Source organism: Panthera tigris, chromosome D2 (genome assembly GCF_018350195.1).
Source record: "Panthera tigris isolate Pti1 chromosome D2, P.tigris_Pti1_mat1.1, whole genome shotgun sequence".
NCBI lineage: Eukaryota > Metazoa > Chordata > Mammalia > Carnivora > Felidae > Panthera > Panthera tigris.
This window is the reverse complement of record NC_056670.1, coordinates 72,652,008-72,673,930: the sequence shown is the minus strand read 5'-3', so window position 1 is coordinate 72,673,930 and position 21,923 is coordinate 72,652,008. Positions and strand designations below refer to the sequence as shown.

General features: G+C 44.7%; 2 protein-coding genes across 4 annotated transcripts in view; one reads left to right on the top strand and one right to left on the bottom strand.

Moving 5' to 3' along the window:
• Positions 1 to 14,196, top strand: part of SHTN1 (shootin 1) — a 100,427-nt gene extending 86,231 nt beyond the window's left edge. The window contains exon 17 of one of the 2 annotated variants that reach the window (XM_042959986.1): positions 12,420 to 14,196. In XM_042959986.1, the coding sequence (XP_042815920.1) occupies positions 12,420 to 12,642 (223 nt within the window). In that variant the 3' untranslated portion in view covers positions 12,643 to 14,196. The remainder of the gene's footprint in view (positions 1 to 12,419) is intronic. The other variant, XM_042959990.1, reaches the window with a different exon arrangement.
• A 2,051-nt stretch (positions 14,197 to 16,247) lies between these two features.
• ENO4 (enolase 4) overlaps positions 16,248 to 21,923 on the bottom strand; it is a 28,587-nt gene continuing 22,911 nt past the window's right edge. For both annotated transcript variants that reach the window (XM_042959856.1, XM_042959855.1), the window contains 3 exons: positions 20,625 to 20,692; positions 19,984 to 20,101; positions 16,248 to 17,505 (listed from right to left, as the gene is read on the bottom strand). In XM_042959856.1, the coding sequence (XP_042815790.1) occupies positions 17,375 to 17,505; positions 19,984 to 20,101; positions 20,625 to 20,692 (317 nt within the window). In that variant the 3' untranslated portion in view covers positions 16,248 to 17,374. The remainder of the gene's footprint in view (positions 17,506 to 19,983; positions 20,102 to 20,624; positions 20,693 to 21,923) is intronic.

Here is a 21,923-nt window from a genome sequence, read left to right as displayed (position 1 = left end):
CCCCTCTTACTCAGCAGCCCCACAAACACACAGGCTAAATATGAGAGATTTTTGTTTCTCTATGGTTGACTTCTTGTCTTTTTTAACATTTTTTTTAAATGCTCAGGGGTCATTTCCAGTCAGCTTAATTTTGTATAACTTCTGCATCTTTGTACCTACATAAGATCAAGTTAGCAGAGACAAGAGCATACCCAGTTATAAAAGAAAGATTCAGCTGTGCTCACTTCTGTGGCCTAAGGTGGACAGGAAGGATTGAAAACCTACTAAGAAGGGTTTTAGAAGAATAGAAACAAAGGTGTTTTCTGTGTAAGATCCTCACTTGATCAGAAAATTGTAACACCAAGCTATTCCTGGAAAGTTTTTTTTTTTTTCTTTCAATAAATTGCTAAAACCAACGTATATGTGTATTCCAAATAATTGAGTAACTCCAGTCCAGTAAATTATAGTGCCAGAAATATATGTATTTATTTCCTAGGGCCTTATGGGATGGCAAGGGATAGCTTTAATACTTAATTGCAAGGATTAATTAAAATTAACATTCTTGTCACCAGCCTAAGCAAAGCAAGGGTTTTTTGTTATTTTTAAGAAAAAAGAAGAAAAAGAAAGGAAAAGATAATCAAGACTTAGAGAAGCCTGATTATTTCTATTTTAATAATAGCTTTAGAAATATTTGTGTCCTGTTAATTATTTCTAATAAGTATATACTATCTGGTAATAATATCTTGAATCTAATAGCAAATTTGAATTTCATTAATTCTGATTCTTTAAAAAAAATTTGTTTAATGTTTATTTTTGAGAGAGAGAGAGAGTGCAAGTGGGGAAGGAGAAGAGAGAGAGGGGGACACAGAATCTGAAACAGGCTCCAGGTTCTGAGCTGTCAGCACAGAGCCCAAAGCGGGGCTTGAACCCACGAACGGTGAGATCATGACCTGAGCTGAAGTCGGACGCTTAACCGACTGAGCCACCCAGGCACCCCAATTCTGGTTACTTCTCATTCAGGCAGGAATAATAATAATAATCTCCCTTTATGCTATGAGGGGTAAAGAGGGGCCAAGCAAAATAAATAAATAAGGAACACATACGTACATAAATACGCAACCAGCCAACAAACCTGATTTTTGCTTTCATGCTCTTTTCTTTTGACAGAGTAATCTGACCATGTTAAAAGGATAGTAAGACTCATTGATTCAAGCTGATCTATGGGTGGGATGGTCAATATAAGATAGGGAAAATTCCAAATTATAGATTTTTTTCAAAGATAACTGTTTTATTACTTTCAGGCAGCTACAATACGCGGGAAGAGGCTGAGTGTTTCACAGGGTCAGAGAGATGAGGATAGTTTGTATTTTCGCCTGGAGAAGCCTCGAGACTGGGGAGGGTGTAGCAGGGAAACGCGGTGCGATCGGTTTTCTAAGCCTGTGCCTTTCCACGTGTGCGCTGGGTGGCAAGGAGCGCCAGTTCATTGCCGGAACTGGAGCTCGACTGCGTTTGCCATTTGTGGTCTTTAGGACCTTAGACAAGATATTGAGCCCGTGATCCTGTTTCCGCATGTGTAGAGTGAGGGTAACAACGCCCACCTTGTAGGGTTGTCATGTGACTTGCATGATATATGAAAAATATCTCAGTGAATTCTTTTCTTACGTTAAAATTGTAGTGTTGGACCATTGCTGCAGAATCACGGGCCAGAGTTGAGTTCAGAGCTTAGACACTGGACCACCTGCGTTATTGACTGGGCCAGGTTTCCTCGGGAAGGTCATGCAGCCTGTTTTGTTTTCTTTTTGTTGTGTGTTTTCTCATCTAAGATTGAGACAAGTAGATTAGGCCCTCTCCAGAGCTCCCCAAAAGCTCTAGCTTTCCTAAGTCCTCACAAATGTGGTTGCTTAGCAAAGATGTTCACAGTTAAGATAAGGAACAAGAGGGAAGCATGTATTTTCTGCCTGCAACGTGTCCCTCAGTATAGATTTATGGTAAAACCTACAAACCCAGGATTGTAAAATAATTTTTAAACTACCTTACCAGAATTTACAAATCCAAATCTAAATGATAGTTATCCTTCAGAGAAGTGCTCTTGGGGATCGGCATACTCACTTGAACCCTATGGCTGTTGTTCCAGATGCTTTCAGACCTGCCTGGGTTAGAGATACATGATCACACAGGAGATAAATTGGATAGCTGGTCCTAAAAGAGAATTAGTGCTAGCATTTCACGTGGGCAAGGACTATTTTAATCTCCATTGTATGGTCAGTGTCTGTTTCGAAATGACTCTGGCTTTTGAAGCTGGATTCATTTTTTGAAATAGTCATCAGTTTGCCACAATTGCAGATGTATATATACGTATATATATTTTTAATTTTTTTAAATGTTTATTCATTTTTGAGAGACAGAGAGAGACAGAGCGTGAGCGGGGGAGGAGCAGAGAGAGAGGGAGACACAGAATCTGAAACAGGCTCCAGGCTCCAAGCTGTCAGCACAGAGCCCGACGCGGGGCTCGAACTCACAGACTGTGAGATCATGACCCGAGCCAAAGTCAGACCTGAGCTTAACCGACTGAGCCCTCCCCAGGCACCCTGCACAGGTATACATTTTTAATGTGACACAGCGTACCTGGATATGGGTGAAGTCGTCTTCCATTTTAATCCTCTGTGAAGGCCCTGAAACTCGTTAGCTCCATTATCAAAGAAAGCAGGAGTCTAATGCTCTTGATGCGGGTGAGGTAAGTTGGGAAAACATTTTGGGGGTAAAAGCCTACGACATTCCACTGTATATTTTTTTCTCTTTTTTTTAGTTAATATTTGTTATTCTTCATAACATGTATTATATGTTAATACATATATTCACATTATAATAATATCTGTCCAAGAGGAGAAGTACTTTCATTGCTACAGGCAGGATATATATGTTGATTACAGATGAGGCGATGGGTCATGGCCCCCGGTTCCGCTTTGGAGGTTCTGGACTTTGGAATTTTGCTTCCGTGAGGTTTTGCTGTGATTACTGTATTTCACTGACTATTAAGCCATATACTTCCATGTGTTTTTTTAATTCTTCCAAATGTACAGATTGGACCTATCTCCATTTTACAGATGACAAAACTGAGGCTCGGTGAGGCAAACACTTAGCCCCAAATTCTGTTCCTAATCGAGAGTCGGGTCAGATTTCATTTGAACCTGTTTCGTATCCGACTCCAGAGCCCGTGCTTTTGAACTATAGCTACTGTGTTGAGTGTATGACGAGCTTGAAGAATGGAGGGAAGAAAATGACTATAAGATTGTGTTCTATCGGAAGCAGTGATTCTGCAGTTAAATCACCCCATTGACCCGGTGACACTCACATCCTGCCACTTTGACCCTACACACTCCTAGGTAGTTCGTCTCTTTCCCGACCCCTTCCTAAGGCTAACCTAATCAATTACAGTACCTCTTCCCAGGGGAAGAAAGTGTTAGCCAGTAAAATAATTCTGAAAAAGGGAGCCAAGCCGAATAAGCACAGAGACTTAAAGAGTAGTTAAAAAGAAAGCCTTTTAATGTTTTTTGTGTCAAATGTCCAGTAAAGAGGCAAGCTTCACAAATTTTGCAAAGTACCATATCACAAAACCAGCCCAAGCTGCTTTAGTTTTTGGCATCAGTTTCATTTATACTTTTTTTTAAATTATTTTTTGACATTTTCAGACATTTTGAGGAATAGTTTATTCCCAGGGAGTCAGAAATCTTGAAAGTAATCTGACTCTAATCATTGGTTTAGAAAGGTGTTTTACTAAATGATAATATGGTAATACAAAGATGAATCACTATGAATCCAGTTGTTTCAAAAACATACATTCTATAGCCCAAAATAAATTTAATTCAGTTTATGCTGTACCTTTTTGAGACACCTCCGTCTTTGGTCAATAACTGGTTAGCTCCTTTGAGTTTGTGCTGAAGTGTCCATTGGACATCGTGTTTTTAGGACATCTCTCTTGTAAAGAGAGGCAGGACAAGTGGGCCTTCAGTAGGGACAAAGAGCTGGGCAGAGCTTAGAAAAGAGTTTTGCATCACAGCCAGGCAGAGGCCCAACACGAGATCTTGTGTTCTTGCCATCTTGTTTCTCTCTGTCTCTGGAGAGTCTCGTCTACTGGTGGTCCTGCTCATCTGTACTGAGCTTTTATTCATCCGTGTTCACTTTTCCTAGTAATCACTTTCAGGGAGGTGAATGTCCTGACAGTTCCAACCAAACAAGGCGGTCAACCTCAAAGATGCGTTCTCATCTCATGTAGTTACTTCTACAAAACCTCGTTTCAAAGGGGAGAACCCAGGTGAAAGTGAACTCAGGTTCCATTGTGATTGGTGTGCTTCGCAGCGATTTCGTAGCTGGGTCTTCATCTCTCGGCCCTCATTCTCAAAGATCCTGTGAAAACCACAATCGCCAGAGACTCTTCCAGTTAAAGCTTCTCTCACTCATCGTGCTTCTTTTCAAACCCCAATCTCCCCCAAAGGGCCAAGCTTTATCAAGCTCTTCTACTTTCCAACCACCAGACAAGGCCGCTAGCTTGCCTTTTTTGTTTGGGAGGTCGAAACAGGCCACGCTGTGCCCTACACGAATTTCAAAAACAAAAACCCGTGAGGCGGTGACCGGAGTTCAATTTCAGCAGAAAAATGTCCGTTGCCAATGAAACCATTTTTATTGTAATTTGCATTTAATTTCTAGATCTGCAGTGTCTCTAAATACATGTGTCTTTTGTCCCCACACAGATTTATTTTTGTAAGAGTTCATCTTGTTTGAGCCATTAACTAAATAGCAAAGGGTAGATGATAAAAGATAAAATTTTAGATGTCTCTTGGTTAGTGCGATCAGTCAAACATTTCCATGAAAGAAAAAAAAATCTAATTGCCTTTCAGGTTTTACATTAAAAGTAAAATTGATTTTATCATCATTTGACCTCTAGCTGGTCTCTTCAGTTTTATGTCATTATTTCCAGTGTAAAACTAATGTAGAAAAATGAAGTTGAAAGACGCTGCCCTTTTTGGATTGGAGCTGGAAAATCTGAGCTTCTGAAATCTGTTACCAAATAGAAATTGAGATTCTTCCTTTTAGGGAACCTTGCATAAAGCTCTTGTCTCAAATATTGATCTCAGCTGGAAAGTCATTCGGCAGGTCACATAACTATTCCTTGAGAGAGGCTTGGGTCAACATTTTGTTCAAATGGAAAATAGAGAAGTTCTTCCAGACCCTGTGGCGGGAAAGGGTGGGTTTTCTTCCTGTCCCTTCACCCTTCGCCATCATTGCCTCCTCTCCTTCTTTCCCTTCTTTTGTGTACGTGTGCGTGTGCGTGTGCGTACGTGCGTATGTGTGTGCGCGCCGTGGGGTGGGGTGGGGAGAAGAATGGGGCCCCCTTCTCCGTACTTAGCAAACATTGGCTTCTGAGCGGACACCACCGGCCGGCAGAATGAACTGCCTGGAAGTTACTGCTTCATCCGATGCGCTTACACAATGAAAGGATTTGCTGTGCCCTCAACTGTAATCTTAGTGCCGTCGAATTGTGTACTCACGCCGCAGGAAGTGGCTCTGCTCGGCAAGGCACGACTACAAAGGTCCTCCTTGTGTGCCGGTACATGGATAATTAAGTCTCAACAACAAAATTAGCAGAACAACTGGATGTTCTGGAAGTTGGAGATCCCCTCACTTGGCGGTCTTGTCTTCTTTTCCTCCCCACCCCCCGCCCCAAGGAGTTGCGCTGTGCACCGGCCCAGAGGGCCGCCTGTCAGCATTGTCTTACAAGTGCTCTGACTTGCCGTACAGACAACAACTTCTTCCAGGTTAATCGTTCAGGCTGTAATACATCTAGCCTTAAAAATCTGTCCAGTAAAATCTCAGCATGACTCTTAAAATGCCCCTGAGCCCTTCTCAGTTCTCCCAGAGAATTAATTGCCTCCTAACATTTGCCTCCAGTTGCAAACACCTGTGATTTTAAGAGACTTTGCATAAAATGTATCATTTCTGCATAGAGAACCAAATTGCCTTTGGTGCTTTGCATTTTTTTTTTTTTTTTAAGTATCTTTCAGTAGTCTCTGCAGCCTTTGTGTTTCCTTTTATTTATGGATGGCAGTGGAGGAGGGGTGGTATTTGATTTCTTCAAACAGAAGTAGCCAGCTAAAAGTTAAATGCAATTTCAGACCTAAGAGTACATTGACTTAACTTCTAAAACCTGATAAACACATTTCCTTTGAAATATACCTTGTCACAGAACTATGAAAAGTAGCACTGTGACTTCCCATCTTAAAAGAGAGTTCAACGTATATAACTTGGTAAATTTAAGGAAAAGTATTTGAAAAATTAAAAATATTGTTCTGCACCCCTAGAAAAATGCAAGCATTTTATGCAGCTGGCTTTTTTGAGGAGCCAGTGGTATATGTGGTGAATTTTATAGAAGACTTTATGTTCCTTAAATAAGATACTTCTTTTAAATAACATTCCCTGTTAATAGCTGGGATCAAAAATGGATTGTTCATGGTGACTTAGAGTTGTGGAAAATTACGAAAAGCTCAAAAAGTAGCCCAAAAGAGTAGCACACGCATTTCAGGATCTTTGCCTGAGCTGAAATCAATGTTGGGTTCATGCTTTCTCAGTGTGGATTTTGCTGGTGAGAATGGCCCAGTTTCCTGAGCCTCCCTGGGCCCAGGGCATTTCGGGATCTGTGAATGTCCACGGTCCAGCCCACGTTAGGATTAAAAGAAGCGGGCCAGGACTTCGTAGCGCGCCCCACGGTCTGGGATGGAACCCGAGCCCCCGTGTGCCTGTGTTGCCTTTACTCCACTGAAGAAAATACGGCTCCGTGTGGACAAGGACGTCTTTGCCCAGCCAGCCATTGTTACTTCTGCTGTAAGAAGGAATTCTGGTTGATGGTTAGGGCAAATCAGCAATCCAGAAGCTGATGTCAGCTTTTCAAACCCAAGGTGCTGTTTCGTTGTTTATCAATTTTGTTTTCAGAATTTAAAATTATATCTACTTTTGCATCAGGTAGCAGGCGACCCAAATCGAAAAACTATTCTTTGAGCCTAAATGGAGTTTCGAAAAGTACACAAAGCTGAAAGAATTCAGCTTTGTTCTACCTTCATTACAGTTGAAAGTGTTCAAACTGGTACTAATGACAGACAGCCTCACCTTCTGTTTGAAACCGTTTGGGGAGATTTGGGACAAGCGTGTTAAAATCCCCCAACAAATCGGGTATCTGAGAGAAACACTAAAAACCACCTCTCCTGTAAAGCCGCTCCCGCTCACTGTTGTAGTAACTGTATAAAGGGCTCCGGAAACGAAGTGAGACTTCTTATTTTTACACACGGGAAAATAGAAAGCAGACTTCCTCTTTGGAGTTTTCCCAGGAAACTACTTTATAAAGACAAATTTAAATCTTTCCGTCTTCTGTCCTTGGAGGTGGTAAATACGATTGCAGCTTTATTCATTTTCATTGTAAACGCAGCAGCGTTCAGACCGTCCGGCTGTGCGTCATTTTTTGGACGGCTGCCACGGACTAATGCAGACGTCCCACCGGGAGACCAGAGAAGAACTAGACTTTGATTCACCAGATTGTGTTAAATAGTCCAGCTGTTGCGATTTGAAAGATAGTTACCTCCGAAGTGAAATAGAAATGAACTTGGCATTTATGCCTCCAACCATTTTTATACTGTTTGGCAATCAGCTTTTCAGAGGTAGCATTTTATAAAATAACTCTCACCGCTTAAAAGTTTCATTCACTGTAATGTTCAAAATGTCCCACCTTTATATTATCAGTAAAATTAAGCTTGAGTGATATGCAGAATTTGCATGAAATAAGCATTTCCCCCTTCATTTCGTGAGCTTTGATTGTATTCAATTGAGCTCAGAACCACATCTATTAGGGCTCTTTGGGGCATTAGTTAATTTGAATTGCAGCCGAAATGTTAGCTAGAATGTTGTTGAATATAATTGGAACGTGGAAAGTTGATTTTTGAAAGGAATTTCATTGAATGCAAACAATGATGTGCTTTTTGAAAATTAGAATGCTGTTCCTTTGTCTCTTGTAACACAGTCTGAGAAATCACCGAGTCCCTTTATGAAAGTTCAGTTTTGGCAACACTGTTTACAGTCGTTCAGGTTTTTGTGGTACCAGTGTGGTTTGGAGTCAGGTCTTTTCCTCTGACTAGCAAGTGGCCCCCACATGCCCGGGCCCCACATTCTGGCTCTCTTGTAGCTGGGGAACAGTAGCTGCTTTCTAAAAGGGCACCCGAGCTGTGTGCACTCCGGCATCGGCTCCGTGGAGCGGCACAGATTGCTACATTGTCTCTGAGCTTTTATTTTGCTTTTCAGTTTTTCTTTTTGTCTTGAAATAGCTCTTGAGCAAACCATCTAAAATGACCCGTGAAAATATTTTGAATGGATCATAAATGACTACCAGTATGTCACGGTAAGAAAAAGAATACTGGCCGGGAAATCCAGATTCTAGGATTTTAATCCTGTGTCTGCTAGGAACAAGTTACGCGCCCTCGAACAAATCATTTAACGTACTATTCTTTGGTGTCCTCGTCGAACAAATGAAAAGGTTGGACTAGTTCACGTCAGCGATGCCTTTCAGCCTGAACGCCACAGGATTTTAGTCCTACTTTATAGCACCCAGAAAATGTAAGTTTTACATTTGGCGATTTTGTAGCCCACAGGAGAAAGGCTGCCATACTTTTCATGAGTACTTAGTTTTAATTCCTTTTTTGCGGTCCTTGCCCTTGGATGAAGAATTAAAGCAGACAAAGTGAGCAGAATAGTAGTATACTGCAATTCCTATCGGATTGTTGCCTTTGAGCCCTTGAGCCTTTCCCTTCGGGGAGAAGCTTTTTTTTTTTTTTAACGTTTATTATTTTGAGAGAGCGCGCGAGTGTGTGTGCATGTGCCTGTGAGAGGGACAGAGAGAGACAGAGAGAGAACCCCAAGCAGGTTCCACGCCCAACACGGAGCTCCACGTGGAGCTTGAGCTCATGACCGTGAGATCATGACCTGAACCCAAATCCAGAGTCAGAGGCTTAACTGACTGAGCCACCCAGATGCCCCTATCTTAGGGGAGGAGCTTTGACTTGCTAGAACTTGCCATTGTGGCCGCCTAGAGCAAGAGCCTGGTTTCTTGGCACGGTCACTGATGACACTCTGGCCCTTCCCATGATGGGGATGGAGCCACAATGAGGCTGCAGCAGAAGGTCCCTCGTTCCAGAAGGGGTCCTGGGAAGCGCCCCTTGGGAACCTGGAATAGACCTAATGTGTCAAACCCGGAGGAGGTACCAGTCACAAAGGGAAAGGAGGCAAAGGATAGTTTGAAGGGATGGGCTCGGAAAGAGGCATCTGAAAACAGGGATTCAGAGAGAAAGAGATCAGTAAACGTGCCAAAATTAGCCTGTGGCCTTACTGTCCAGTTTCTGAGAGAAGACACCTTTGGTAAGCGGCATGGCACCGTGGAAGAAGCGGGAAAGGAGAGAGAGCTCCTGGTTCTTGGCCGTTGATGAACCATTGATTGTAGGCCAGGTTCTCTCCTCCAACACTCATTGTTCTCATCTGTTAAAGGACCAGTTGGACTCGGTGATTGCCTGCCGTAGCCCCTTTTGGCCTCAACCCATTGGGATTCCAAGTCAGTGGTCATTATCCGTGAGAAATCAGTTACTCTGACTCTCAGTGCGTACATTCAGAGAAACTGCCCGCGCTGATAACCAACGGAGTTCTCACGTTGTAGCCTACGGGTGACTTAATAATGAATCAATCTGTAGTTGAGGCACTAAGACAATTCCGGGCCAGTTTCATCCCGACCACACAAGGTTTCTGAGTTTTCGATTCAGTCGACATCCCCTTGTTGCTCTTGTGGAAGCCTGAGAGCATTTCCTGGAAGTTTTCACCTCCAGCCGATGCGAGAAGCTTTCTTTAGGGTGTGTTCATCACCCCTTCACCTGCAGACACACACGGGCGTGAAAACATCCACGGTAGTTCTCCGAAAGTGCCGAAGGTCAGTACGGGTTGGCGGAAGCTGCTCACTTAGGAGGAGGCGAAGCTTCACGCCTCGAGCAGACCGGCTGGCTCGCGTAGCAGTGGGCTCAGACCCAAGATGGCAGAGCCAGACCGGTGACCGGCCTGCGGACTGTTGTGGCTTTGGGGCCATAACAGCCGAGCCAGGCTGGAGCTTCATTTCCTAGGATTCCCGTGCCCGTTTGTTTCCAGGTTAGCGTGGGCCACAAGACAAATTCGCGTGAGCTTTAGAAGGCAGAAGTGACACCGGTGTCATTTCTGTTCTGTTTTGAAGGCTCTGAAGGTCCGCGGAGGGCAGACGCCGTCACGGTCCATGCGCAGTGTCCCCTAGTTAGCACGTGGTGGCAGCTGGCCCACGGCTTTCCCAGCGGCCCCCAGCTCGTCCTCCAGCTTTTCCAACTTTTGGACCAGGTCCGTGTGTGGTTCCTGCAGGTCGTCTACGTCGTGGGGTTTGGAGACTGCGAAAGAGACAGAGCTGCGGTTTGTCCTCAGTCTCTTGTCAATTTTCACCCATGTTCCTTTTCAGCTGCCAGAACCGCTGACCTCAGGTCCAGCGTCGGACGCAGAGGCCACAGACTTACCCAGACAGCCTCGCTGTCTCCCTTGCCTGAAGCCTCATTCCAGTCGTGAATCTCGTAGGTCTCGCGCAGTGGTTCGCTCCCGTGACCGTGCCTAGTGCACACAGTCTTTCAGGCGTAGTCTGGGTCAGAGAAGGTCAAACCGGGTACCGCTGGGGGGACTGTATCCCCTGTTGATTCCCGAAGCACAGCAGCAGATGTCCTAAGAGGCGGATCTGTGGTCCAGGTTGATGGAAGGTGTCCTGGCGTTTTCTAATGACAAGGGTGTTGTCAAACTGAGGCCAAAACGAAGGGATCTGTCCTCACCGCGGCGCGGCTTTCCTCTGTCTCCCGGTCATCTCTGTGCGCTCGCCACTGCCACAGAAGACCGAGTCGTGTGTTAGTCACTGTCGATGGTGGCCAAGTCATGCAGTGTAACCAAAAGGCCAGACGGAGCGGTTTTCAAGCATCAGGACAGATTTCACAGTACTGGGCAGAAGGCGGGCAGACCGCGGTCGTCGGGTTTCAGGTCGTGGTGCCTGTGGCCGGAGCAGACAGGCTGCCTTTTCTCAGTAGTCAGGCGTTTGTTCTGATGCTTTTTCGCGTGAGAGAGACCTCCAGACCTGGCCACGCCAGAGCGTGGGCTTCTGAGCCTCTCACACCTCGTTAGCATTCACTCGTTTATTCGTGCCGCCCGTGGGCCCACGCTAGGTGCTGGGTGGAGGTGAGCAAAGCTGAGGGTCCCTGTTTCGTGCACGCCTCCCTCTTACTTGAAGAGACAGACGCGTTACACAGCACTCATTGCATCGTGACTGTGGTGAGTCCCACCGGCGAGGAGTCGTAGGGGGTAAGGGAGTGTCTGGATGGCTCCGGGGCTCAGGGAGTCCTAGTGGCACCAACTCCCGTGAAGGGCTGGTCGAGCAGTGGACTCACCAGAGGCGGGACAGGGGTGTGCTGGTTCGAGCTGCACATCGTAGCCTTTGCCACGAAGGCCAGTGAAGTCTGAAGAGCCCCCGTCCCGCCTTCCTGACATGTGGCAGGAAAAGACACAGAGGACGTCCCTGTTTTCACAAGGAGATTGTCACTCACGCAGCTTGAGAAGCAGTAGCTTCGTGCCTTAGAGTAGAAGGGAAGAGAGGAAGCTTCTGTGGGGAAAGAAGCGACCTCTGAAATTCATTAAGAAATTTTGCCAGAAACAGGATTCTCCTTTAGGGAAAAAGTTGATGGTCACTTAGCATTTTAGCTTATTCTCTGGATTCTTCCACCGGCCCTCGTTCCTCCCTCGCCCCTCCCCAGGTCTCGCCAGATTTCTTCTGGTCACTAATGGCAGCGGCAGGCACGTCTCTCAGCTGCCCATCCGGGATGGGGTTGGCTTCCTTCGCTCAGCGGGGTGGTCTCCTCAGAGCTGATCTGCAGCTAGTTGTTCCCAGGAACAGGATGGGTGGGGTGGGGGGTGTCACTGGCTCCTTCTGGCTAAGAGAAGGTGGGACAGGAGTCTAGGCGCAGTGGGACGGCCTGCGCCAGGCACCCAAGAGCTTTGCACTTCTTGAGAAGAGTGTGTAATTAAGCAGGTAGGTGAATTTGGCTTTTTAACACTTCCGTAGTTAATTGCTCTGACTTTTTCCGCCTTCTTTCTCCTGGCCTCCTGCTCCTAATATGTCATCTAATAGCTCCTTTTTATTTTAATGGCTGGCACCTCAAAGACCACTTTGTGCATGCTAATTAGACTTAGAGCATTTGGGTTTTTTTTTTTTTTTTTGGTTGGTCTGAATCCAGGAATATGGAAGCCAAATATTTTCTCTCTCTCTCTGCTTTTTTGTTTTGTTTTGTTTTGTGTAAATGTTCTTCCTCTAGGCCTCCCAGTAACGCCGGATGCAGGAGCCAGTGCTTTGGCAAAGAGCAACAAGCTGGACCTGTTGTAGTTTTAGATCCTGTTTCCACACACGAACCCCAAACCAAAGACCAGCTCCCCGAAAAAGATTCAACTCCACGCAAGGATGACGAAGGCAAAATGAAACCAGAATACAAAGAAGACAGCATGGAAAAAATGAGAGACACAGACAGCTCTCACTGCTGATGCGAAAGCCGGCTCGTGTACCAGCCCTTTTCGCCGAGTAGTGATCAGTTCCGGCGTATTGGCAACGGGGCTGCCGATATTCTGTTCTTGTCACTGGACTCACGGTACAGGTTCTATTCTGGTGTCACTTTTGTAAGTAATTTACCTATAAACATAAGTAAGTTGTTTAGCAAAATACACATCCTATGTAGGTTTTATTTTTCTGTATAGGGATAAGCTGTTTTGTTTTTGTTTTTCCAATTAGTGTATTAAGTGTGACTTCTTCTAGAAGGTTACAGAAAATTCAGACGTTTGTCTTTTTAGCTAACGTGCAAACCATCGAACAAACGTAATACTGAAAGTTCGCGGCTCTATGGATAAATGGAGAAACGGAACTGACCAACTGAAGAGGATTTAAAAAGTCCCCAAAGAAGCTTCTGTTTGGGGTCTGATCTTCTTTCGATAGAGAAACTGCAGTAGCATGGAATTGTTAGGCACGTGGCATACAGATCACTTTCTAGCCTATCCCGAGGTAAAGCATAAAATTCAGGAGCTGCAGGTGCCAAGCCAGTACTCCCATAGTCCGTGCCCCTTGCACACACTGTCAGCTATGGAACAGAAAATCCGTGTGTATTTTCACCGTGTTCAGAGCCTCCCAAGGACGTCGGTGGGAATGCTCTGGTGGCCTGAATGAAGAATGGAGGGGAAAGTCCCAGCCTTGGATTTAGTAGAGTATTATCTTGGTAAACAGTGTGCTCCGTGCTAGGAGTTAACTGTTTTCTCACGTACGAACGTGGCACCAGTGCCGTGGTTTATCGCGATTCTTATGTACAGTCAAGATAAGTGACAAGCACACTATTTTCCTCCTTCACTGCTGTTCCACATTATGCAGGTTTGTTGTATGTGTGTGCGTGTTTTTTTTAAGAAATTAAGTGGTAGTTAGTCTCTAAAAATACAATGTTTCAGTCTACCACGGTGAATAAATAGAAATGTAATCAGGGATTTTTAAAAAAAAAAAACTTATACAGCTTTTCAAAGTCGATTGTTTCAAAATTGGTGTTTATTTAAAATAAGTGGTAAGGTACTTGAATGCATTTTTTATGACAATGATTCAGTAATGGTAATTTTACTATTAAAGAACGTGAAAGGTTTAGTTTTGTTAGCGCGGCTCAGCATGTAGCTGTCAGGTGTTTCTCACCTAAGGGCAGAAGAAAATGATAGTAATAATTGCAGTAGTTGTATTTTATTTTTGCACGTGTGCTAAGCATAGGCTTGAAGAGGTGGGTAGGCAGGTAAATAAATGTACTTCCTGAATTTGGAGATAATTCTCCTTCTGTAGGTTTGTTTTGCTTGACTGTTTCCATGTTCTTCCAGTGATGATTTTCCAGTTACTTATTGGTTTACTCACGGGGAATTCAAATGTAATGTTTTTCGGCTATAATGTTCCTAACTGAATACTATTCTGTATGATCCACTGACTACAAACTGCGTTAACACTTACACAAGTTCTGTTATGCTGTGATTTGAAGTCTCCTCATCACACTTATTAAAAAGCACTGACAGTTTCCCATTAAAGGTCAGTTGTGGTTATTGAGATTTTGGGGTTAGGTCCCCAAACTTGTCATTCTTGAGCAAGAAAATTGCAGACGCGTTGGATGACTTCAGCGATTTTTAATCGTCCGCAAAATGGTTTCTTTGAGGAATTTTGCTCCGTGCTTCTTCGTGCTCTCCTTCCTGTACCTGTCATGAGGCTGCCGGCATGTGTTTCACACCCATTTAGGAACATAAAGACACGTACGCTTGTCATTCCCTAGTCATCGCACACATCAAGGGGGTGACGCACTTATGCAACCACCCTCATTTCCAGGGTAGGAAGGCAACCTGTTTGGTGAGATGTGCTCCCCGGGCCAGACATCGATTAGCAACCGGGCTCTGCAAGTGTTCTTGTCTTGTCCGAGCCACTTTCTTTCCTTCATCGCGATCACAAAGCGTTGAAAGTTAATTTGATCTCGAGGAGTTTGATGTAGGATTTAACTCCTCTTGTTCTGCCTCCAGGATTGCCCCTTTAGCATCAGTTGTGAGGAGGTTCGTCCCTGCTGGGGTGCCGTTGTCAACAAGCTGTTAGTCCAGGACAGGAGGACACAGGAAGACTGGGGTTTGTGTCTTCAAGGTCATTCTTAGCCATTTGCACACACCCGCAAATTAATAGATGATCTTCGTACAATTTTAAAGTTGGAAGGGACTGCCAACTTTAAAGTTTTGTTTTCTCTAAAAAATGATTTCTTCTTCTGTTTTGGAACAGGAACTATGTCTCACCTGCTACAGTTTTGGACTAGTACTGGTGCGTTTTTATTGCCCGCGTGAGGCAAAGGGATAGACATACTTTGTGCTCTTGCTATTAAGGTGTCTCCCTTCTTTCCCCAAAGAAGAAGAATGTAGTTAAAATTCTAACACCCTCTTGTGCCTGGGCTGGTCTCAAAGTCCTCGGCACCGTGGTCTCAGCAGCCGGGCGGTCCCGTGGAAACACTGGCAGGACCCCGCAGGGCTGTACCCGGCCAGCCTTGTTTTGCCCGAGCGAGAAGGACGGGTGACGTGGCTCGGGCTACTCACCAGGAATTCCTCTTTCCTCGGCCTCTTTGTTAACACACAATAACATGTTTGTTGGAAAAATGGAGGACAGGTAAACACGATCATCCATTCTCTTTCTAGACCATCTTTAGATTGTACATCAGGTAAATGATGGTCTGTGTCACAGAACCCTGGATGATTTTCCCACGTGTGTTTAATGACTTCTATCCTGGAACAACTTCAGCGTATGTGGCAGTAAGTTGTGGAGACGGGACACTGTCCATCACCATCCGGGAGCTGAGAACGATCCTCAAGCAGCCCTCGTTGAAAGGATTGGATCGGTTTGGAAGTTTCTTCCTGGCACTAACATTCCCCAGCCCCATTCATTCACAATGGACACAGGACTAGTCTCTTTGACCTCTTTTATAAATAATAACTTCTATAGCGTGTATAGTGCGTGTTTTATGTCTACGATATAGTGACGTGTATGTGGGGAGAGAGAGAGAAAATGTAAGTAGAAGCAGTGGTCATTACATGAAGAAATTCGAATGCTCCTCCCCATTGGCGGCCCTGGGCTTCAAGTTAGGAAAAGGACAGGCTGTGTGCCTGTGTGCAAATGAAAGCACTAACCCGGTTGAGGTAATAAATGACCTCTTTGGTTCATTTGATTTAGTTACTGACTTAGTTTACATATTTTTGCTCTGGTTCCATTCATTTAATTATAACTTGTGTTATGGTCCAGGGCAGACTGTCCGGTGATCCCTCGTATTTCAGGTGCGTGTCGCTATGTGCGAAGGCTGTGTCGAACGCCAGTCATGGGCTGCCCGCCTTTAAAATGAGTTTTCCTGGGGCGCCTGGGTGGCTCAGTCGGTTAAGCGGCCGACTTCGGCTCAGGTCATGATCTCGCGGTCCGTGAGTTCGAGCCCCGCGTCGGGCTCTGTGCCGACAGCTCAGAGCCTGGAGCCTGTTTCAGATTCTGTGTCTCCCTCTCTCTGACCCTCCCCTGTTCATGCTCTGTCTCTCTCTGTCTCAAAAATAAATAAAAACGTTAAAAAAAAAATTAAAAAAAAAAAATAAATAAAATGAATTTTCCTGCCAGGTTATTATACCCCATCACGTGTTGCTGAGCACCGGGACAGGCAGGAGCAACCACAGATCGCGACATGGTTCTCCCACCGCCGCCCCGTGCTCTGAGCGAGCCCGCCGCTGAGCCAATTTTCAGTCGTTGCTTTGAGCGTAAGCCCTTGGCTTTACCATAAGGCCCTTAAGTTTCCCCGTGGTACTCTTCAAAAGGGAAGCTTCTCAGCGTGCTCAGTAAAAACATACAGAATACATCGGAAATCTAAACTTCACCAACTCTCCCGCAGGTCGGTGCATAACAATTTTCATAGCTTTAGAGGAAAGCAAATGGTAACTTTTAACAGAAGCTAAATTATATATAAAGCAGTAGGACACTATTAGATCTATAGGTATGTGTTTGAATAAATTTGTTTCTGGTACTTTTCTGCTATAGCCCCGACGCTGGCTTATACGAAGGGCACTTCAGTCAGCCTGTATATCATTTTTAGTCCCTTGTTTGTTAGATGCCGTAGTATAAATAATTGGGCAGTTAGGAACCTTAAGGTTATTTATTCATTTAATGTGTTTTGTCCATTTATACTGATTTCTTTTTCCAAAGAGGATCTAAGGACACGCACAAGCATATGAGTAATATAATAAAGACGAAACTTCGGGAGAGGGAATCAGGGAAAAGGGAATTAACGGTAAGGAGGGAAGAGGGAGCTGGGTCACACAGACTGTGGCCTCATACTTGTGCGTGAGGCTGTGGCTACTGCAAAAACGCGTCTGTGCTTTCTGGCACGCAATTAGAATCTGCACTCAGTGAGGAGTCAACAGCAAAAGCGTTGGGCTCTTTTACTGGGTCGTGGCCCCCCACGTGGACAGGAGGGCTGGTACACAAACAGAATCCCCACGGAAATGGGTGGCTGGAAGACGCAGTTTACAGGTATGATTTCAGGCCGAAGGGCTACGTACCGATTTTACCAAAGAGTGAAATCCAAAGAGTCAAACGGAGCACGCGAGTTAGGGACGTTTTTGAGCAAACCCAACACAGAGACGCACCTCAGCTGTACGGGTCTCAAGTGGCCGTGAGTCGGGGTTGTCCGTGGCCCCATCCAGAAGACGCTCATGCTTTGGCCGATCCCTCCATCACTTCTGTGGGGAAGATGGGCTCCAGGAGCTCAGGCGGCCCCCCAGCCACGGTGGCCTTTTCAGCTTCCTCATGCAAGGAAAAAAATGTGTGTTCCTCGTTGAAACCTATTAAACAACAAGAGCAGTAAAGGTTACAGTTAACCCAGTGGTGCCAAGTTGGCCGTTATTTGTTACGTGACGTAAAGGAGGTCATCTTCAGAACCGCCCAGAGGGGTCACGTCACCGTGAGAAAACATCCTGGGACCATTTAAAACCGGGCCCGACTTGGGTTGTATGTTAGCTGTGCGGTATGCTTGTTCAGTTTGTGTGGTACCCTTCCGGAACGTTTGGCGTATGGTGGACTTTGGGCAGAAGCCTGGCAGAAAAGGACCAGAGGAAGAAGATGAACTAGAGGAAAGACCAGTCCTCTACATGAATACAAACCATTGTCAGCTAACTGTTCAACATAGACAGTTGCAGACTTCAGTCCAGTCCAGTCCATGCGGGCGGTGACTGTGTTAGGGGTTGAGCTTCCACAGGACTTCCTACTTATTCTCTTAGTGGGGACATTTGTTTTTCCAGTTTTTGGTCATTTATTGACTACTTATCATTTACTGACTACTGTCAATGTGCTGTACTGGCCACAGGCCAATGACAAGAATTCTCATCACAGGCACACCTCAGAGATCCTGCCTGTGTGGTCCTGGACCACCACAAAAAAGCAAGTCGAATGAGTTTTTTGGTTTTCCAGTGCATATAAAAGTTATGTTTATAACATAGTTGGTTAAGAGTGCAGTAGCATTATGTTTTTAAAAAAATAATGTACGGGGCGCCTGGGGTGGCTCAGTCGGTTGGGTGTCTGACTTCAGCTTAGGTTATGATCTCACGGCTTGTGAGTTCGAGCCCCGCATCGGGCTCACTGCTGTCAGCGCAGAAGCCCGCTTCGGATCCTCTGTCGCCCTCTCCCTCTGCACCCCTGACTCAATTCCTTCTCTCAAAAATAAATACACATTAAAAATATGTACATACCTTAATTAAAAATACTATATTGCTAAAAAATGCTCACCATCATCTGAGCTCTCAAAGTCAATCACCGGATCACAGATCATCATAAGAAGTATAATAATGAAAAAGTTTGAAATTTTGCCAGAATTACTAAAACCTGACAGATGTGAAGTGAGCAAATGCTGTTGGAAAAATGGTGCGGACAGACTTGCTTGAGGCAGGGTTGCCTCAAACCTTCATTCTGTAAAAAACCGCAGTATCTGAGAAGTGCAGTAAAGCCAAATGCAATAAAATGAGGCATGTCTGTAATCTGCTAATCTGTTCCAGAATGTTTGGTTGGCACTGTCCCTGAGGGAGGAGGGGCTGGGCCGGGCCTCTGGTCACTAGGATCCTTTCTGATGCCCTGAAGCAGCTGTTTCTCTTGTGGGGAGGTCTGGCTGGAAATGTGGTGGGTCATTTTGGAACCTGAGGCTTCTAAGAGGCAGGATGACATAAAATAACCAGGTAGGAATAATCATATATAGGAGCAGTATGATTTTGCCTATCTGGAAAAACCAACCCGATATTACACATCCAACAACACACACTAATGTCTGATTGCCCTTACACTCCTCAGAGTCTCTCCATTATGTTTAAAAAAATTTTTTTTAAATGTTTTATTTATTTTTGAGAGAGAGAGCATGAGCAGGGGAGGGTCAGAGAGAGAGGGAGACACAGAATCCGAAGCAGGCTCCAGGCTCTGAGCTGTCAGCACACAGCCCGACGCGGGGCTCGAACTCACGGACCGTGAGAGCATGACCTGAGCCAAAGTTGGACGCTTAATCGACTGAGCCACCCAGGCGCCCCATGTTTTTATTTTCTATGAAGCTTAGGGTGTGTTTCAAGGTCATTACGTATGTTAAACATAGCAAATTTATCATTATGGTTTCCATCGCTGTCTCTGTTGTTTGAATTACAAAGACGGTAACGTGGTCTCTTTAAATATGTCTGTATGCTATGTGCCTACTTCTGGCCATCCCAGTAACATGAAGGGTAAAAATGGTATCTGGGGTGTTTTCTCTCCAAGTAGCCAGTACTTACAAGGTGCTCCTATCCAAGCAAATCTGCAGAGGTGTTTACCTCATAAAAAAGAAATAATTTACCTCATAAATTCCCTCGGTTCTCTTGAGACCGTAGCCTTTCCAACGTATGACAAACTTAACATGCTGTCTACCCGTCTGAAGTAAAAGGAGTTGTTTCTGAGACTCATCAGGAAAACATCTGCCTTTAACTTTCAGGGGCTGTGCAGCCAGACCTTAACCATAATTTGGAGCATAACAAAAGGTAGGCTTGGAGATTCCAATCAATTAATTCTATTGAAAAGCACCATGCAGCTTATTCATGGAGAGGAAGGGCGAGAGTTTTAAACATTCAGGTAAATAGATAATCCATTAAGAAAACAATGCACATTGTGGTAAATGCCACCCCAGTGTTGTCAGCACTTAGTTATAGTCTTTGGATTCCCCTGCCCTCCTGCTGAGGGCCTCCCATTCCCCCTCTTCCAATCTTTGTTCTCTTATTCATGGCGAAGTGAAAACAAAGCAAGAAAGCAGCACGTACCCAGTGCTCCCTTCTGGACGAGTTCTTCCTCTATAGTAAAAAGGCGGTTGTACTTAGTCACCCGTTCGCCTCGAGAAAGACCTCCCAACTTGATAAACCGGACACCGAGTCCAATGGCCTAAGGGGGTGAGGGACAAAATTTATTTTAAACGAGAAGTCACGTGTTGCTAAAATACGAACCGTTCTTTAGGGAGAAAGGGAGCGGACACCGCGTGCTGTTCTGGTTTTCCTCACAACTCAGTATTTTATCTTCATGTAGGTAACACGGCCTGCTTACAAAGGGACAGCGGCAAAAGGTAAAGAGCGTGACTAAACATCAGATGCTTTACTAGTCATGTGAGCGTGCTGATTTTATCTAAGAACATTCTGGCCTTTCCCACTTCATTTTAGGCGGTAAGATTGCAAGGGCACACCCCAGCCATTTTAGTGTGCTCATCATTTTCCCAGGACTTCAATTTTTCTTCTTTTTAAAAGTTCAAAGATTAGCTCTTTACAAAAGGCAGCTGTCTGGGAGGAAGCAAGTCTCTTTCATAAAAGGTTACATGACTTTCTCCGCCAAATACTGCATTTCTCTGAAATACCAATTCGAGATAAAAGCAGTGTTTTGGCAATTCTGCAATTGACCAGCTTTTAGCACTTACCAAATCGACAAGGCTGTCATCAGAAGACTCTCCTTCTGTACTTCCAAAGACAGCGATGTGCTTCTTACCTGTAAGGAGAGGAACTCTTTTCAGGTTTAGATGGTATAGGAACAATAAGTCTGTGTATATATATACATACATATATACATATACATATATGTATATATGTATGTGTGTGTATATGTGTCTGTGTATGTATACATACTATATATATATATATATATATATAGTATGTATACATACATGCCTCTGGAACCAAAATTTAAAATTTGCTAGAGATTTGGGGCACCTGGGTGGCTCAGTCGGTTAAGCGTCCGACTTCGGCTCAGGTCATGATCTCGGGGTTAGTGAGTTCAAGCCCCACATCAGGCTCTGTGCTGACAGCTCAGAGTCTGGAGCCTGCTTCGGATGCTTTGTCTCCCTTTCTCTGTTCCTCTCTCTCACTCAAAAATAAAGATTTTTTTAAAAATTGCTAGAGATTTAAAACTTTCCTGTGAAGAGTCAATGATTTGACCAGCAGAGAATTCTGATCTAAGCATTGTATTTTTATTACCCTGGTTGTTTTTTGTTTTTTTGAGAAAGAGAATGCACATGTAGGGGGGAGGGGCAAAGGGAGAAGAGGGAGGGACAGAAGGAGCCCAATGTTGGGCTTGATCTCAGGTGAAATCATGACCTGAGCTGAAATCCAGAGTGACACGCTTATGACTGAGCCACCCAGGTGCCACTTGTTACCCTAGTTTTACCTGTTTATGCCTTTCTGGTATCTTAGATGCTAAATACTACATGAATGCCACCTGTCAACAAATCTAAGCTACCATAAGTTGTAGGACCTTTATGACCGCTAAAGGGGAGAAATGCTCAAATTAGATTGACACGTTTCTAAGACCACAACTGTGGGACACGATTCCATCTTGTCCATGTTCAGTGTAGAAAAGTGTGCATCTCTGAGACAAAATCTCCAGGAAGTAAAAGGGCATCATTTGGGGAGATGATATGCCTCGTTGGATTCCACAGTTTATCATGTAGAATATTATTCAAAGGAACCTGTCGTTCTGAATGTTTACTTATGAGACGAACAGTGTCGCTGGTGCTTAATCAGTCATTTGGGGATCTCAGAACCCCTCGAAATTTGCCAGTCTACAAAGAGCCAGGATTCTTCCTCCAGAGACAGTGTTTGTGCTTTAGAGGCAGGAGCTAGAGTGGCAATCTGAAGTGATTGCCTGCTGAGAGGGAGGCCCTGGAGGAAAGGCCAGGGCTGGGGCCTCCCATCCACCTCCTACAGGACAGCCCTGCCTGGGC